Here is a 20,030-nt window from a genome sequence, read left to right on the forward strand (position 1 = left end):
CTGACTTCATCTAAGGTCTCAGGGGTACAGGGCTCTTCAGGACTGCCTGCAGCAGAGTAGACAGAGACAAAGAAGGCATTCAGTAACTCTGCCATCTCTTTATCTTCTGTCACCAGGGCACCCATCCCGTTCATCAGTGGGCCTACATTGCCTCTGGTGTTAGTTTTGTCTGCCATGTATTTGAAAAAGCTCTTTTAGCTGTCCTTGACCCTTCTTGCCAGGTTTAATTCTAAGGATGCCTTAGTCCTCCTAGCTGCCTTCCTACATCCTCTAGCAGCAGCCTTATATTCCTCCCAAGTGGCCAGCCCCTCCTTCCATGACCTGTAAACTCTCCTCTTCCACTTGAGCATACCCAGCAATTCCCTATTTAGCCACGCAGGTCTCTTGGCCCTCTTCCTTGACTTCCTACGTGTCGGGATGCTCCGATCTTGAGCACGGAAAAAGCAGTCCTTGAATGTCAACCAACTATCTTGGGCCCCTTTACCTTCAAGCAGCCTTGCCCATGGGATTTCCCCTAGCAATTGCTTGAAAAGGCCAAAGTTTGCCCTGCTAAAGTCCAGGGTTGCAATTCTACTTGGTATTCTACTAGTCCTGCCACACAAGATCCTGAACTCCACCATCTCGTGGTCGCTGCAACCAAGGCAGCCCTCAACCCTTACTGCTTCAACCAGATCCTCCTTGTTAGTGAGGATGAGATCCAACAGCGCTCCTCTCCTGGTCGGCTCATCCACCATTTGCAGGAGGAAGTTATCATCCATACACTGGAGGAACCTCCTGGACTGCGGCTGGGTTGCCGAGTGGTCCTTCCAGCAAACATCAGGGAAGTTAAAATCCCCCACGACAACCACGGCCTGTGACTGTGAGGCCGCTCTCAGCTGTCTGTAGAAGGCCTCGTCATCTCCCTTTCACACTCCCTGATGGTCCTCAGCGTCTCAACCTCCTCCTTAAGTCTTGCCACCAGGCTAAGCAGATCTTCTACCTGCTCACACCTCACGCAGGTGGAATGCTGTCCTCCCTCCCCCGGCAGCAGCAGGCTCTGGCACTCCCTGCACCCAGAGACCTGAACAGCCACGGTCTGGGACGGGGTCTCTGTCTGAGTTGCTGTAGTCACCTTACTGCAAGCTCTCTTTCTGGAGGCAACCATATTGGCGCGCAGTCTGGGACACCAGCAACACGACCTGCTTGTTCCTCCCTGTGCCCGGTGGGCAGCGACCGGTCGCTGCCCTCTCAAAGGCTTTTTCAAGGCAAGCAGCAGGGGAGTGGTCGCCGTCACCGTGGGAACGCCCCCCGCCACGTCAGCCTCTCTCTCGCAAGGGCTGCTGGGGCTTCGGGGATCGGGAGATGTCGGGAATCGCGATGTCTCTGCGCTATCCCCTCTGATTTTCCTAATCTCCGTTGACCCTCGCGGTCGCTGAAGCGTGCCGGCTGTGGCTCTAGCTAGGCTAGCTCCGATCAGCTGACTGACTGATGATCAGTCATCGGGAACTTCACCTGACTGCCATGATTTCTCAAATATGATGGCCAGCGGCTTTGCAACTTCATTTGCCAGCTCCTTCAGGACCCGCAGGTGGATCTCATCAGGACCCATGGACTTGTGCACATTGATTTTTAAGACGGTCTTGAACCAGTTCCTCTCCTACAGTGTGCGCAAGGTCTTCATTCTCACAGTCCCTGCATCTGCCTTCCAAGACTTGGGTGGTTTGGTCAGAGCCTTTGCCAGTGAAGACTGAGGCGAAGAAGTCATTCAGAACCTCAGCCTTCTCCAAATCCTGTGTAGCCAGTTCTCCTGAGAGCTTCCTGAGGGGGCCTATGTTCTCCCTAGTCTGTTTTTTATTTGCTATGTACCTGTAGAATCCCTTCCTGTTATCTTTAATACCTCTAGCTAAGTTTAATTCTGACTGAGCCTTAGCTTTCCTAACCTGGTCCCTAGCTTCCTAGACAACATCCCTGTACTCTTCCCAGGCCACCTGTCCTTGCTTCCACTTGTTATAAGCCTCTTTTTTCAATTGAATTTTCCTCAGGAGCTCCTTATCCATCCAAGAACGTCTCCTGGCCCTCCTGCTGCACTTACTTCTAGTTGGGATGCAACACTCCTGAGCTTGCAGCAGGTGATCCTTGAATATCAACCAACAGTCTTGGGCCCCCCTGCCCTCTAGGGCTGTATCCCATGGAACCTTCTGAAGCAGGTTCCTGAAGAGGCCAAAGTCTGCTCCTTTGAAGTCCAGGGCAGTGAGCTTGCTGCATGCTCTTCTCACTGACCTGAGGATCTCAAATTCGAGCATCTCATGATCGCTGCATCCAAGGCTGCCCTGGAGAGTCACATTTCCAACGAGCCCTTCCCTGTTGGTGAGCACGAGGTCAAGCACGGCACCTCTCCTTGTCGGCTCCTCTATTACTTGCAGAAGGAAGTTGTCTTCTACACAATCAAGGAACATCCTGGATTGCTTGTGCTGGGCCGTACCGTCCTTCCAACGGATGTCAGGGTGGTTGAAGTCACCCATGAGAACAAGGGCCTGCGAGTGTAAGGCTTTTCCTATCTGTCTATGGAGTGCTTCATCTGCAGGTTCTCCTTGGTCAGGTGGTCTGTAACAGATCCCCACAGTAATGTCTCCCATAGCTATATTCCCTTTAACCCTGACCCACAAACTCTCTGTGGGCTGCTCACCTGTCCCCAGACAGAGTTCCATACTCTCCAGCCTATCCCTAACATAAAGGGCAACTCCCCCTCCCCGCCTGCCAGGCCTGTCCTTCCTAAAGAGCCTGTAACCTTCCATTCCAACACTCCAGTCATAGCAGCCATCCCACCATGTTTCTGTGATGCCTATTATATCATACCCCCTTAGACGTGCACACATCTCTAATTCCTCTTGTTTGTTCCCCATGCTACGGGCATTTGTATAGAGGCATCTGAGCCGAGCTCCAACTGAAGCCTGCTCATTGGCTGGAGCGGCTGGGATATCTCTACATTGCTCCGAGCATTTATTATAGGTTCTGGCAACTGACTGGGTATGTTGGGATGGAATGATGCTCCCCTCCCCCAGCACATCTAGTTTAAAGCCTCCTTGACCAGTCTGGCAAGCCTCCTACCAAAACTGCTCTTTCCCTTCTTTATCAGCAGCAGCTCCACCAGCCCCCACTAGACCTGGCCTACAAGCTTGGGTCCCATGTTCAAGGCACCCAAACCCCTGACTATGACACCACCCTCTTAACCATTTATTAACCTGGCTAATCCTCCTAGCTTTTTTTAGGTCCTCCCCTGTATCCTGGAGAATTGATGAAAAGACTATCTGAGCTCCAGAGCCCCTAACCACCTCCCCCAGGGCTCTGTAGTCCTTCTTTATGTTCCCCAGGCTACTACTATCTATATCCCTAGCACCCACATGTATCATTGGGGTAATGGGTAATAGTCAGTGGGACTTACTAGACCAGGCAGCCTCTCTGCCACATCCCTGATCCGTGCCCGTGGTAGGCAACACACCTCCCTTGAGACGGGGTCTGGCCGGCAGACGAGTGCTTCTGTCCCTTTCAGTGTAGAGCCCCCTACTACTACGACCCACTGCTTTTTCCTGGCAGCACCAGTAGAGATCTTCTTTACCAGGGCATCAGCCGGCTTTTTCTGGCTCGAGTACGCTTCCTCATTAGCCCCCTGCAGGACAGCAAAGCGGTTCTGTGTGGGGACAGGGGATTTAGGGGGAAGCCCCTCGCTTTTGGTTGTCCTTTTCCTTCTTTTTTTGTTGTTTTTTTTTTTGTCACTAATTCCCAGCTTCCCAGGTTAACGGCCTCCTTCTTTCCTTCATGAGGTAGAGGTGAAGCTCGAGGCCCCTGCACAGTTTGGGCCAGGAGCAAGCATTCCTGCTTCCTCTCGGCTTCCCTGACATCTCGCAGCGTATTAACAGCATCCCGCAGCTCAGCCCCTGCTGCAGGAGGACCTCCACCAGGGCGCACGGAGTGCAGCCCTGCCCATTGTGCACCCTCCCCTCACCAGAGCAGTGCAGGCACTCTCTACACCCCGAGCTCTGCACTGCAGCTTCCCCTCTCATCGGCTCTGTCTGGGTGCCTACGCTGGCCACCGCCGGGGCAGCCAGAGCAGAGCTCCCGGACCGGGCCCTGATCTCACGCCGAGTACTCACCATCCCGCCCGCCTGCCCGCTCAAACTGCCTCGACCCACTCTGTTCCCCGCGCTCCCCGGGGCAGGTTTTTACGCACTCAGGGCTGGTGCCGCTGCTTCAGGCTCCGCCCCGTGTGAGTCAGCTGCTCGCTCTCGTCAGCTGAGCTGCCGGCTCCCGGGCAGGTCCTGTCGAGGACTTGAGGCTCCCTCGGTGGCTCTCGTCGCTCTCAGTTGAGGCTCCTGGACGCTGATCTCCCCCCCGCTCCGGTGTTGAAGGCGTCCTCTCTCGAGCTACTCACCTCAGCAATTGAATAAAGTGAATAGGTATGAGATATTCCTAGGTAGAAAAATGGTAATGAAAATGAGAATGTTTTTAAGACTACTTAAGCTACTGAGCAAAAAATACACAGAGGACTAAGAAGAACTAAACCCCCGTTCTGGTGCAGGGAGAAAGTGAACACTGTTAAACAGAAGAACATCACAGAATTAAAGAAAAAAAAATTAGATGTCTGTTGATAGACAACGAGTTGTAAAGTATAAGAATTTGACAGGGTGGTATCCAAAACGTTTTATTATTGGTAATATATGGCCAAATATGTACATAAAAAAAAAAAAGTCCTACCAATGATTGTACAGTCTATTGCTAGGGAGTCATATTTAAATCATTAATAGTAGTGCATGGAATTGAAATATTTGATGTATTTCTCTTCCAAACTTACAATCTGAATGATCATTTTCAGGTACTAGAAAAGGATGACAATATACTTCCAAATCAGTAATCAGGAAGGAAAGAGTAATAAAGTCTACTAACTAGATTCCAATAGTCCTGAAATAATTGATTGAGGAGCTTTCTGGTTTGCTAGTGTGTATTTAAATCTTATCTCAGGCGCTGAGGAAATTCAGATTTACTAGAGAAGTGGTAATTTTGTGCTTGTGTTCAGAATGGTTGGGAAATACAATTCAGGAGATACGTTTGCTTGACATCATTGATTATAAATTAATAATGGATTCAGGTAATAGAGAACAAGATCTAGGTAAATAACTATACTGGTCAGGTTAATTTCAATACAAGGCAGCTCCTAGAGCAGAAAGATAAGCAGTGACAAAGAGTAGGGCAATGTGGTAGGCATCACCATGGATGTATGTGTTGATAAGACAGACACTTAAATACTCTCCCCAGTTCTAGGTTTCACATTTTTAAAAATGTTGGCAAAGCTGTAGAGAAGAGCCTCAAAAGACCTACTTTTTGAGTACTAAAAAGAAGTCTGTTACTTCCAATTGGAGATGTAAAGAATTCTACCTCTTCTGGATTTTGGAGTTTGGTTTTTATCAAGTTAACTGTATCTAATTGGCATTTTGGTTTATAAGTACCTTCAGTGTGTATCTTCAAACTGGCTCTTTAATCAAGTGGACATTAACATAATCTGAACCATGGATGGAAGCACACTTCTGATCACTGAGTACAATTGAGCAGTGCAAGACTGGCAGAACAGTAAACAAAAGGAGATTGTCTCTTTTTTATGTGATCAGTCAAGAGCGATGTAGCAAATCAAGACTTAGTAGATGTCTTTTGCTATTTTGGATTGCCTAGATGCTTCCAGTTCACCATAGCTGCTGCTCCAGAAAGGCCAGGCATTTCCATGATTTCTCAGTTGTAACTGCAAGCTCTTTATTGATCTATTTATTCTATATTGAATCACATACTCTAGGATATCTAAAATGGCACTGGATGATATCTATGCTCAGCCACTTGAATTGTTCTGTAGATGTCTTTCTATGACATATGGTTAAAACAGATGTGATTGTCTGACAAACACAACAGTAGCTGAATGAAACACAAGAACTTGTGGTATACAGAAGACTGAAGGAATTTGATGTTTTATTCTGTCTTTACCCTTTGTGATTCTATTTGTAAAATACTGTCATCTTTTTTTTCTGCTTGTGAATATTAATTTTTTTAACTTATATTATATTTAAGATTTAAAGAGGATGGGCCAATCCAATATATGCAGCATAAAGAAGCTTTGCTGGAAGCTTTAGAGAATTTAGGATGGCCAATTTCCTATGAAGATGTAATATTGTTAGAAGATGAGATACTGACAGCATTAACATATATACAACAAGCCTCTGATCTTCAGGAAGCTGTCAAAAAGGAAACTGAGAAAAGCTCAGAATCATGCTTAAGCAACAATAAAAAGGTAATAGATTGGAAATTATTTCCCCTCCTCTCTCTCTCCCTCCTCCCCCCCTCCAAGATATCAATATGTGCTTCTGGAATAATTTTGTTCCATGATTATAGCTGGTAAAGCAGGTAGTTAGCATACAATGGACCAAGGAAAGAAGGTAGTTAAAAGGAGAGCAAGCATTCCATGTTTTTTTCTAAGTATGGGGGAAGTGGAAGTTCTGAAGGTGGGAGAGTCACACAAATCAAGCTTCTTAGAAACAAATCTGAAAAAAGTATCTTTCTCTCCAAAGACAGCAGAGGTATATATGAAAGAAGAGAAAGAAGAGATATATTAAAGGCAATTACGATATAAGATTTGTGGTTGTGTTAATATCTGATAAATGGGACTAAAAAATCTTGTAATGTTGGAGTAATTCAATGTAAACTTCCATGGTATCTTTCTTGGAAAAGGTGGAGACAAGAGGTTGGATTCAGCTTCATATTTGGACACTAAAATTTAGTTGTCCATAAAATATAGGCTTGTATGAACTGGTGGCTGATCTCAGTATTGTGAATGGAGACAGTGGCATCTGGAGTTTATCATGGACATTGACTCTGGGTGAGCCAGAGTGCTTTCTCCACTCCATTAATACATTAGGAGAAAGTAGTCTACCTACTCTGAAACTGTGATGAAGTTTGTGATTTTTGATCGAGAGATATGTATATATATATATATATATATGTCTCCCAGATGATGCTCTGATTTTACTTGGAGTGCTATTGAGTAGTTTAATGAAATGCATATGGAAATATATGAAGCAGTAAGTATAAAAATAATGCTAGTAGTTATTTTAGACTGCCCTATTGGGAGAGTATACTTCTTCATCTTTGCTTTTTCTGTTGGGATATATGCTGTCAGAAAGTATATCATTGGTTACAATGTTGTATACTCCTGTTATTATTTTCACTCTTTCAGAACATTCTTGAAAATCAATTGATACCACCTTAGCGGTATGAATTCTCTGGGAAAATAAGAACAGACATAAACTTTTAAAACTGATTTAATCTTCTCTGATGGAAAGATTTCTGTAAACACTACTGATGCTTTGAAATTCAAAGTAGTTACCTCTGAAAAAAAACCCTAACAAGTTCTCTTATTTAGTTTCAAATTTTTTCAATTAAAAGCTTCATCAAGCAGTGCTTCACTGGGAGTGCTCTGCAGGACTGCTGTCTAGGTAGTGTTAGAATAATATCAAAATAAGCTCTCTAGGAAATTAACAAGAAAGAAAATATTTTCTCAGACTTATACATTCTGCTAGAGGATAAGTAAAAAAAAATAGAGACAATCAAAAAGCTCATATATTAATGTATTCCTTTTCTTGTTCATTGTTTCATGTCATTGAGTGAGGTAAACTACTCTTAGACTGAACTTGGTGTGGTTGGTCTAGTTTCAGTGAATCATAGAATCATAGAATAGTTAGGGTTGGAAAGGACCTTAAGATCATCCAGTTTCACCCCCTCTGCCATGGGCAGGGACACCTCACACTAAACCATCTCACCCAAGGCTCTGTCCAGCCTGGTCTTGAACACTGCCAGGGATGGAGCGTTCACAACTTCCCTGGGCAACCCATTCCAGTGCCTCACCACCCTTACAGTAAAGAACTTCTTCCTTACATCCAATCTAAACTTCCCCTGTTTAAGTTTTAACCTGTTAGCCCTTGTTCTACCACTACAGTCCCTAATGAAGAGTCCCTCCCCAGCATCCCTATAGGCCCCCTTCAGATACTGGAAGGCTGCTATGAGGTCTCCACGCAGCCTTCTCTTCTCCAGGCTGAACAGCCCCAACTTTCTCAGCCTGTCTTCATACGGGAGGTGCTCCAGTCCCCTGATCATCCTCATGGCCCTCCTCTGGACTTGTTCCGAATGCTGTATTATGTAGGAATCATATCAAATGATCATAATTGTGGTTTGTTTTTTTTTCCCTGATGTATACACGTCTATGTATACAAGTATGTGCATACACACACACGTTAATGTGAAGAGGTAAGCTAAGTGAAACTCAAATGAGCACAGTACAAACATATTAATGAATGGGAATGTACAATTGAAATTGTAACTGTAAATTATGCCAAGTGTCCATATCCTCTGCTTACCAGAGTATAACAAAAATCTTTTTTTTTATTTGACACTTCTTGATTGAGATATACCTCTGTTTTCACCAAGATCAACAATAATTTTCACAATGAGCTGTGGCCTTTTACATTCTATGACATGTTATAAAATGTTAAATTGAATAGAATATATTATGATAACACAGGCCATGAAAATAAGTAATTATGGAAAGAATCACGTTCAGTTTTCTGTAGTTTTTGAGATTTTTTCCTTTAAGTCTGTACATTTTCAAAATATTTTAATGTCTTCAAAAAAACAGACAATCTTGATTTATTTTACATTAGTCTGAAAATATTGCATTACTAATGTGACTATTTTTACTATTATTTTACCTCTGCCGTACAATGTCCCAGTATAAGAGCAGCAGAAACATGTTCATGTTTCATTTGTTGACTGTAATTTTACTGTTGCCTTGAAACAACCAATGTGTGCTCTCAGACATGATGTGATTAACATTGTGCAATCATTTATCCTGAGTCAACCTGCTTTAGGAACCTAATCAGAGTACCATCTTCAGTAACTGCTAATCTGCAACTGAAAGGCATTAAGAGTGAGCGGCAGAAATGCAGATGTAATTAGAGTTCTGTTTATGTGGTGGAAAAACAGTAAAAAAAAAAAAGGGACGCTTTTAAAAATGCTGTCAAAGGTTTTTCCAACTGTGATGTCTATCTACAAAATGAGTATAAGAAAATAAACTGCCAGCTGAAATACATTACAGTAAGGAAATAGCTGATACTGCACTGAATGAAAATTGTGATTGTGAGATGGTGGAAGAATCACAATTATCCTGGAAGTCTACTCAACAAAACAGTCTTACATTTCCTGCTATTTTATTTTTTTCACTAAATTAAAAATACGCCCACTTGGTTTTGTAGCTTTTAAGGGTTCTTAATTACCTCCACAACTTCTTAAAAGAATTAGTAATCCTTTTTGGATGTCCTTGCTATGAGAGCTTTCTGTTTAAGCCTACAATTGAATTAATGACCTGGTTATCCTCCCTCTGTGTTCTGACCTTCCCTGATATTGTGTTCAGGCTGCTAGGTTTGTATATATCTGTGAAAGGCAAGGTATGCCAGTGTCTGCCTTACTGGAGGAGGATGAAGTAGACATCTGTCTGCACAGGACTGTGAGATGAATGAAGACCTTTAGTGATGCAAGAAGTAAATGCTTTGGGAAATGAGGAAACACATGCAGTTTTTATCAAGCAAAATATAAAACACTGAACATTTATGATTACCTAATTGGGGGGCTAATAGTAGACTGTACTATACTCAGTTTACTCAGCTCCTTAACAGTCAGACATCATTTCTTATTATGTCTTTTTTCACTGAATTATAAAGCTGCTTGCAACATGATGTTACCTAGTAAAAGGAATTGTCCAGAATGCCTTACCCACTTCTTGTTAGACAACCTCAGGTTATTGGGGTCATGGCATTGCTGTTCTCCAAGCATGATAACTTCCAGGAGAACTTGGTGTATTCTGTTAATGACTGACATTTTCACATAGAGTATTTCTTTCCCCTGTATTATAATCTGGCCTTTGAGAATGATGGAGAACTTTTCCTCTCATGCTAAATATGTCTGTTTCTGCATATGAATGGAATTCAGATCCTGCAGAGAAATAAATCTGCATTCATTGCTAAGGATTAATTCTCATTATGAATACACTTTTTAAAGTGCCGTATTTCCCTTAAGATGAGCTCAAATGAGCAAGGCTTACTTTGTGACTGTACTGAATGGTCACCATGGGTATAACCCCCCCCCCTTAAAATAGTCAATAAACATAATGTGTTTCATAAAGCATGTTTATTTGGGTAGAAAGGGACTTCTAGTGGCTCACTGACTCTGTTCTTTCTGAAAAAAAATGTATTTCATGTGTAATTGATTTAACTATTCCAAATTAAATATGTGTAACTGGGACTTGATTCTTTACAAGAATGGAAATTCTGGATCCCCCTTGGCAGTTTCTTCTATTTCCTGGTGGTCTATTTCTAACAGTTCTCATTCTTCCTCAATGTTTAAGGATCACTAATCACTGTCTGTTGATACCTTTTCTGCATTCATGTTTCCTAAACAGCTTGGCATTGCCTGCAGCTGTTCTTGTATCTCTTTAGGGATAAAAGGCAAAAGAAGAATCTCAAATAGTGCAACAAAAAAAAAAAAATTATAACTACCTTCCATATAAATTACAGTGTTACCCTCAAGGATTATTAAAAATATACTTATGAAAATACTGGGATGACAAAAATGCTGAAATTACAAACTTTTCAACAACAAAGGAAACATTGCTATGTCATCAGTTTTAATGAAATATTTTCAGGAAAGCAAAATGTGAAGTGTTCTTTCACATTCTGACATTTCCATGTAATACTCCAGTCCTCTCAAAACTTCCTGTAAGAGAGATGTCCCTAATGGGAAGAAATTCTTTCATCTAGAAAAAATGTGATTCAGGAACATAATTTACTTTAAAGGCAAATAACACTGAGACTCTATGTATTTTAATGTGAGATATAAAAGGTTTTAATATGAAAGAATATGGTGACCGTAAAGTCAGGTATGCAGAAACTCAGGCAGCCCAGCAGTATATTTTTACACAGATCCACTTGTTATTTGTGAGTCTTTGACTATTTTTCACATACTGTGAAAAACATAGCCCTCTGCCTCAGTTGTGGTGTGAGATCCATCATGGTTTTTGCATTCTTCATTCAGTTACTACTAATTGCAGTCACTGACTTCAACTGCGAGTTGGGTCAGTCCACAGGAAGCCAGCTGCATTGGTATTTCTATGCTTACCATCCGGTGCGTGGTCCCCCAGACCTATTTATGAGCAATTCAGAAGTAAGTTCCAGTGTTCTGTATGTGTGTGGTACATTACAGGAGCTGCAGTCTGTGAAGCTGCACCACAAGGAATACAATTAATGTATGAAGAGCCCAAACTAGCAGGGCTGAATGATGGACAGTGGCAGCTCTGGAAAATGTGGTGCAATATTTTGCTAAGATGGAATTTTTTAAAAATGCTGAAAATTTTAATTTGGAATTTATAGTTTGTAACTCTTTTTTCAGACACTTCAAGATTCATTTTCTTTTAAATTTGATTCCATATTTGATTTTTAATCAGTCATTCTGTACAGTGAGGTACTTTCAATGAAAATAAGATTACTGCGAAGACTCACCTATCTAGATAAAATTAAACATGTATAGCACCTTCACTTATTCTAAAAAATCAGCTGATTTTTCATTTCCTCATCCTTGAAAAGAATTGATTTTTTTTTTCTAGGAAATGGCAGCCAGAGCAATAATTCATCGAGGTAAATTTCTTCCAGAACACTTGAAAATATAGGTATTGTTATCACAATGTAGAACAGGATTTTAAAGTGAAAACTCATAGATGATCTTACCTATGAGTACTTTCTGTAGCACTGTTTCTTCTGCTTACAACTATCTTGAATGTTTAAAATAATTCCAGTTTACTGTGGATTGTCTGCAGAGGTCATAACATTACATTGCCTAAATTTTTAGTCAATTCCAAGGGATAGATTGAGGCTGACTGGCTTAGCTGTTATGAAAAATATAATTGTCTCAAATTACAGAGACTTGAAGAAGAAACTGTGAAGTCAAAATCTAAAAAAACCGAAAAACACCAAATATTTGTGACTCACAAAAGCCAAAAGGTGATTGCAAGATCAGACATCACAGGATTTTATTATCCAGGTATATATTTTTGTCCACATTTTAGATACCGTTTAGAGTTTCTTAATTCTGATAAAACATTAGTTTTGCTCATAATTAGCTACTTTTACCTTAATAAGATTTAATATTATATGTGGATATGCATGAAAAAAGAATATGTATCTTGTGTATGCACATATATACATTTATAAAAAGACATATCTTTTGTAAAGTTAGATGCATTTATATAAGAAAAGTGCAGAAGGAAATCCTTTTAAATGAGTATCCAAGAGTATCCACCTATACCCCTTTGATGTTTCCCTTAAGTGTTTTGGAAAAACAAGCTTTTGCATGTGTTCAAATAATTCACTAAATGCTTCTGCCTTTTTATTGAGTTTTGAATCAGAAAGATCAGTAGGTAAAATCATGTTCTTTCTTTTCATAAAAAAAGACACGTGTGTATGGTTTGCTTTTGTGTTACCTTTACTAGTTTGTTTGCGTGTGTGGTTTTTTGTTTTGTTTTGTTTTTTGGTTACATATTTTTAACTGTGGAAATAGTTTCCTTATGTCAGCTATCACCCACGAGACCAACTTACACATTTCAGACCTGGGCTTGAAAATTATTCTTTGTTTTACTTTTATGGCATTACTAAGAATGGTTACTAAGACTATTGTTTTCTTAGGTACAAATGTCTCTATTGCCCTGGCACAGCTTAACTTAGCTAAATGAAAATGAAGAGTGTGTAGTATAGATGCATTTGACCTCAGTGATAAAAGAAAAAACATTTGAATATTTTATTATGTTATTTTTTAGGAATTGTGGTAAAGAATATCACTTCTACCTGTGCACTTGTTGACTTAAACAATGGGGAGACATGTACTGTACCTGTGAAGTTCATGATACCTGTGGGAGGTGCTATGCCATGCCCATATCTGCAGGTGAAAAATTGTATTTTTTTATGGCAGCAAATATGCATTTTTAATTTTTTTTCATTTGGTCACACATAGAATAAAGAATAGATTAAAAAAACCACCACTTTTATGTAAAACTATTTATTTTAAAGAAGAGTTTTTAGTGATAGTAATATGCTATTTTCAACATGCTACTTTTTAATTTGTTTGGAGCTTGTTTTCATTGCAATCCTATTCCTTTGTTTATTAGAATTCTGTATTATTTTCTGTCTAAAAAATGAATATTTGCCTACCTATGGAAGAAAGGTGAGAGAATGATTGTTTCCTAGCACAGGGATTACAAATCAAGGAGAGCCTTTTATATACAGTGTGATGAACAGCAGGTTATAACCATTTGTTTTTCACAGCATATTTTAAATCCAGCAAACAACCTCATATTAAGGCAAATAACAGTAATGGAAAAAATTTAGTATTGCATTTCTGGTTTTACTTAAAATTGATCAGCTGACTACTGTAATCACAGTTGTTTTTTCACGTGATTCTTATTTTACATGAGAGAGATGATAGATACGAAAAGGACCCAGAATGGATACAGTTGTTTTGAATATAAGAAGCATTTTTGTAACTTCTTTCTTACACTTGAAACTAGAGACATACTTTTTTTTCCTGTTTGATATCAAGGCAAATCCTAATCTAAAGATTCCTGGCATTCCATAGGGAACATCCAACTCCAGAGAAGATCTGCAGAATTTGATAGAAAGTTGTGACTTCTATGTTAATTTTAAAAATAATTTTTTATAGGTTAGTTGTATACGGAATTCTCTAAAATTCCCAAGGTTGGTTTAAAAGCTCATTAAATATGTATAAATATGCATAAAGTCTAAGGAAACCTAGACTCTAACTTGCTTGTTGAGCCCTGGTACATTTAGTAGTGCTCTGTCATTCATTCTTGTTTTATGTTCTCTCCCTGATTCAGTGGAAATTACAAGCGATTGGTACATGCAAGGACCAAGTTCTTGCCTTTTAAAGATCTATATTAAGCATGGGAACATGTTAGAATGATGATTCGTGTAAAAATATTTTCATATTTACTTTTTGTGTCTTGTAAAACTCATAAGTTACAAAGTTCTTGCAAACTGATGTTTTCCTGATGTGCAGGTTGGAGACTATGTGTTTGCCAGAACTGGGACACAGACAGGAAATGAATATTATGTGCCTGCCATTGTCATAACAACACCAAAGAGCATGGAAATGGGTGACAAACTCTACACAGTTCTGATGTTCAATAACAGGAAAGTAAGCAAACCTAAAAGATTATACCAATTTGGCAATGGTATTACCATTGCTCAATTTTTGATAAGGCAGAAAAAATTTTCCAGGCTAATGAACTCACTGTTCCAATCCCTATCTCCAGGTAACCGAAGCAAATCAGATTCAGAGCTCAGTCGATGAAGAGCTCATGTAATAGACATGAACCAAGAAATTCTGTCAAATAATTTCTTCTTAAATCGTGCTCTTCTTTCAGCTATGATCCATTTGGTGGCTTTCACAAGCTCCAGCTGATAAAATGAGAAACATATGGAGTTTTATCACGGTCATTATAGTCTTCAATTAATTTAATTATGTTTGTTTGTTTGCAAGCCATCATGATAATTTTGCTGTGGTTTTTGTAGTGCAGAAAATATACATTTGTACTTGAAACTTTTATCTTTATTATGTAGAGGCTGATTACAGTTACACTAAAACTGTTGACTTTTTATACATATGTCTCTTCATTGTTTCTGAGATTTTGATTTAAATTAGGTGAATGTTGATTGTATTATTCCAGGAACACTGTGTAAGAAGTGGGCTTATTAAAATCAGCCAAATGAAGTATGCTTTTTCCTGTCGATATATCAGAATGGTGCAGATGGTGGATTGTACGATGTGAGTATGTTTCAACCAAAAATAGAGAAGTTATTTTGCATGAATCCTAAATGTTGTACTTTGGGTTCAACTATGGTGTCAAGATTTCCATACGTAGTACTCTAACAACAGTTGTAAACAGGCTTGCTCTACACATGCAACCAAGTGATTTGACCCAAAAGTGTGTGAAGCAGAAGAGCAGTAACTGTCCGTCATACCGTTTTGTTATCTGGCAATTTATTGCCCTATTTTTTATTTTGGAAACATTGGTGGGATGAGATGGTTTGAATCTTAGCCTCAGGAAGCTGTTAGAGGATTGTTGAAAGGTGAAATGGATTTTCTATTTGTTGTAGACTACTTACATCTGATTACTAGTGTTTTGAAGACACCAAGGCCCGGATACATAGAGGGACATTGTGGGACCCAGAACAGTAATACTTTGAGCATTTGACAGCTCTGAGAGTGGAATTTAGGTGCTTTGGCTCCATGGATGTATACTGTATGTCAAGATTTATAGTGCAGAGTGCAGTGAAATGTGTAAAGCGGCTAATAAATGATGAAGAGAGCTGAGCATCTGAAACTCAGACTCTTTTTTAACTTAGATACCCACTTACATCCCTAAACTGGACATATTTGAGATTTCCAGGGTTTTAGGATTTCCAGGGTCCTCTGTTGGCATTGGATAGCCTACATAAATGGTAATTTTTAGCATATAGGCCACATAGACCCTACCCACAGGTATTCAGATGAAGTGCATTGGTGTGCCAATAGAAACCTTGATAACCACTACTGATCCACAACATTCCAGAATTTGCTGCCAGAATCACAGTGCCTTCTTTTGCACATTTGCAACTTTATCATCTACTTCAATATATTTTTTTCAATCTTTTTCTATGTCATGTGTCATGTCTGGTGCTGAATTTTTAGTCTCTTCCAAGAACTAATGGTAGAAACCTGGTACTATTGAGCTTTTATAGATTAGAATCCTTGATGCCTCCTACTTGTTGGATCTATAACTTTTTACAGTAAATTGTTGTGTAAGACTTGAGAACACAGTCCCTGACAATCTGCTTACCAATCTAGAATATTTGTCTTTTGCTTTTTCCTAGCATCTGTCTGGGGAGGTTTTCCTGCAATCACAGTGAAAAGAAATAATTATGGCAGAGCAAGCATTCTGCAAATGTAACTAACAAATTAAATATGCAAAGTAAAACATTATGTGCTCTTGGCCCATACCATAAAAGACAATTATTCCCCAAATTCTTTTTGTAGTCATAAGAGGTAGACAGAACTCAGGTTCAGAGCTCTGTTATAGGCTATTCTTTACTTACTTTATAAATAAAAGGGAAACTGAATTTCAAGTAGCCATGTCAAATGGTCAAGAGTGTGATAAGTCCTTCACTTTTCAGTACTGTGAGATGTGGGAAAAGGTGAAATCTATGTCATGTAAAGAAGAATTTTAAATAGTGTAAGATATGTGTGCTCTTACCTTAGTGAATTTACTTGTCTGACTTTCTAGCCTGGACAGAGAGACCACAAAGCCCTATCCTCACTCATGGGTGGAAAATGAAGGAGGAAAAGAAGAAAAGAAAAGTGTTGTGAAAGAAGATAGGGGAAAAAAGAAAAAGAAGAGGAGACCAGGAGACAAAAGAGATCCCAGGGAGAAGATGTCAGACTCTCATGATCTTTTGTTTGTCTCCAGAAAGGAAGTAAAGCAGAAAGGAAGAAATTCACTGCCTAGCAATGAAGAAGAATTTGGAGGTAAAGAAGTAGCTATGGAAGATGATAAATATTAGGGATTAAACAGATCTGATGGCCCTTTAGTTAGTCCCCACGCAAAAAAACCTGGTTTCTGCATTTCTGGGTATTAGACCTGTCTGCTTTGCCTTGTCCTATATGATGAGGTTCTTTCACCTCCTTTGGAAATCATTCTTCACACTGATGATTCTCAGCATGTGTTTCCACAGCAAAGGGAAGAACTGAATAAAGCATGTTCCAGAAGATGGTATCTTAATTTTCCTAACATTTGTAGTAGCAGTGAATATTCGATAACACCAACCTTAGTATCTGCTTATAAGCAGAGTATATATTCCAGTGCTTCTACTGTTTGATACTTGTTAGAATAAAGGTATATATATATTGCAGCCATTAAATTATTGAATATGGAGCTCAGTGCTTCACAGGGTAAATTGATTTTAGAATCTGAGCTAGCTCAAATGAAGCTGATATCAGTATCTATACTTCCTGTATACTTCCTCTGCAATAGAGACCTGGGCTAGCGTAGGTATGACATTACATGCCACAGTCAGCTCTTCATTTTAGAGATCCTATTCTCAGTCTGTGGAAAGATAAGAGAATTTTTATCCATATGTCCTGCTTATACCCCTTGTATGATTTTAAATGTTTTCAACATCCTCATTAATTATTTACTTCAAGAAGTAGTGGATTATAGATTCATTCTATCATCATATTGTTAGCTAACTTGAACCTTGTTCTGTATACTCACTCATGTCTTATACCTGAAGGGGGCCGACAAGAAATCCAACCGTAACCATTCTATGATTCTGTGATTTAAAACATGGTCTGCAAATTCCATTTACATCACTTATAGTGAGAATTATGATGGCGCTACATTTTAGGAGTGGCCTGGTCAGAATTATATGAGAGCAGAGGTGCTGTTTGTCCTGTAGCTGTGTGAGAGACCATGGCTTCCTGCAGGCAGGGCTACTTCACTGAAAATGCTCAGTTATTCCAGACTCCTCCCTCTTGGATATCTGAGATGCAAATACTGAGTGAATAGGAAAAAATGCTAATGCGATCAGCAAATCCTTTTACTGGTTCCATGCATGCTGAAGGAAAGATTAAATGGGAGAAGCGGCTATGTACTTAAATAGTGCCTAGGCTTACCAAATAGTCTCATAGTACTCCATCAAGACTCTAACAAGTCTTTAAGGTGCTATGCAGGTCAAACTTTCTAAAAAGGGTGCCCTGTCCTCTTCTCATGGCTTTTTTGTTTTGCTTAAATATATGTTTGTTTACGTATCTTTCTGGTTTTTATAAGAAAGGAGAAAGACTGCTGCTGAAGATAAATAAGTCTATATGGTCATCCTCATAGGGTTTCATCAGATATACCTTTATCTAATCTCTGTATGTGATGGTGTATTCACTCTCTTTGGGTGTAGGTATTTGTCCCATTTTCAAACAATGCTAATGATTTCATAGCATTTTTTGTATATAATTTTATAAACTATATCAAATGTGTTACTTGGCCCTGACATTCACATTTATTTTAACTGTGTTAATACCAGATTTCATTTTAAAGAGTGAAATGAATAGAGAAAACAAGTTTGCCTGGCATTGTTTTTCCTTCTGCCCAAGGTTCAGGTCTGATTGGGTTAATTATCTGATTGGGTTGTGTTTTGTATTAATCAATATTTCCCCCTATGGTTTTGTTGACTTCATGTGTATATTCATCTGTTATATGAGGAAGTAAGTTCACTAACTTGAATGAGCATTGTCCAAGATAGAGATGGATTTCTGTGTTCTCCAAGATAACGTGGATTCAAATACATGGCTCTTACGTGGGTGGTTGATGTAGCCTTGTATTTCCATGAAGCCTTATATTTCCGCAGACTTGTGGGCTCTGTATTAAATTAATGGAGCATTTGGAATATTTGTGGTTTGGTTTGTGCTCAGCTAAAATATTCCTGATTGTTAGGAAGAATCAGCAACTCATTTATATTGTTCCCACTTGGGGAAACAACAGAAGTGAATAAAGATTAAGCAATTGTGTTAGTTATTTAGTGTATATTAACTTAATTATTGTGTTGATGTGTCATTTTGTCTTATTTATTCCAGAGCTATTATCATAGAATATAGAATCATAGAACAGTTAGGGTTGGAAAGGACCTAAAGATCATCTAGTGCCAATCCCCCTGCCATGCTTGCTGCTCTTATTTTGTCAGCTCTGTATTTTTATAAAAGAGTGAATGAAGTCCTGGCAAATTCCCACTGACTCTTACTGAGCTAGATGATTCTTTGTCTAGGTAACTCGAATAATACTATTTGATTGAACAAGATCACAAATATTTGACTCAATCGTTTATTGCAATAATTGCTTTTATAGATACTTTAAAAAACATGTATTTGTTTCTATAGAAAAATTCTTCTTCCTGTCTTCCTAGTCTTCTCTGTTCTGTGATGCCTAAAATCAATGTTCATTTCACATGATTTCCTTGTCAATTTTCCAAAATGGTGATCTAGTGAAAACCTAAATCAGAAAACAGTTCAGAGTGAAGTACAGGCAATACAAAGCAATCGACTGTGTTGCCTGATGCACTAGCAAATAAAGCCCCAGTCTCCTTTTAAATTTATAATGAGATGTGACTTGAAGCAATTACACTGATAATTACTGTAACTGCCAGTATGGGGTCAGTAGAAGACCTTTGAAAATTATCATTTTCTACCCTTTTCTGTGGAAAATCTAGTCCCTCTGAATTGGGTTCAAGAGTGTAGCAGCTGTGGCACCTGGCAGTCTAGTGGATTGGCTGGATTTCCCACAGTAGGATTTCCCATTTTTAGCACCCACTTGTTTTCCATTCTCATTTTCCAGATAGTTCAGCATTTGGAGAAGGCTATCATAATGAAGCAGTGTTCCCATCTGTTGGTCATGGCTTGTTTAATAAGCAGTTGATGGCAATTCAGCAATGCTTGCATCTGTTACTTACTGCAGCTGTGTGTTGTTGAGGGCTCCCCAACAGCCTCCAGATTTAGCTTTTGTTTGTCTCTTGATACCATGTTACAACTTGGCCAAAGCGACTCTTCTGTCAGGGTTGTTTGCTCACGGAAAAGAAAGGAAAGTATGTTTAACTTTCCTGCTCTTTCCCCATAAAGAATGAAACAGGGAGACGTGCAAGGGGAGAAAGTGCTTTTCCAGTGGTGTAGGAGGTATGTGTTGAGGTATCTGAAGGTGGAGAGCAAGCAAAATCCTCTCCAGATTTAGGGAGCAAGACCAGAGTGGTTTCTTTCAACATCTTGGGAAGGTACACAGAGGGCATGAGCACTGACTAAAGAAAATGAACAGCGTGAATTGCATGTGG

The 20,030-nt window shown here is 39.7% G+C and overlaps 1 protein-coding gene across 1 annotated transcript in view; it reads left to right on the plus strand.

The window, feature by feature from the left end:
• VWA3B (von Willebrand factor A domain containing 3B) overlaps positions 1–16,727 on the plus strand; it is a 66,392-nt gene extending 49,665 nt beyond the window's left edge. The window contains exons 23-28 of the mRNA XM_057404449.1: positions 6,088–6,307; positions 12,036–12,156; positions 12,929–13,053; positions 14,185–14,322; positions 14,855–14,952; positions 16,451–16,727. Coding sequence (XP_057260432.1) covers positions 6,088–6,307; positions 12,036–12,156; positions 12,929–13,053; positions 14,185–14,322; positions 14,855–14,952; positions 16,451–16,727 — 979 coding nt within the window. The remainder of the gene's footprint in view (positions 1–6,087; positions 6,308–12,035; positions 12,157–12,928; positions 13,054–14,184; positions 14,323–14,854; positions 14,953–16,450) is intronic.
• Positions 16,728–20,030: the final 3,303 nt, after the last annotated feature.

Source organism: Pezoporus wallicus, unplaced genomic scaffold (assembly GCF_028554395.1).
Source record: "Pezoporus wallicus isolate ANWC-B61680 ecotype Strahan unplaced genomic scaffold, APGP_CSIRO_Pwel_v1 contig_5787, whole genome shotgun sequence".
Classification (NCBI taxonomy): domain Eukaryota; kingdom Metazoa; phylum Chordata; class Aves; order Psittaciformes; family Psittacidae; genus Pezoporus; species Pezoporus wallicus.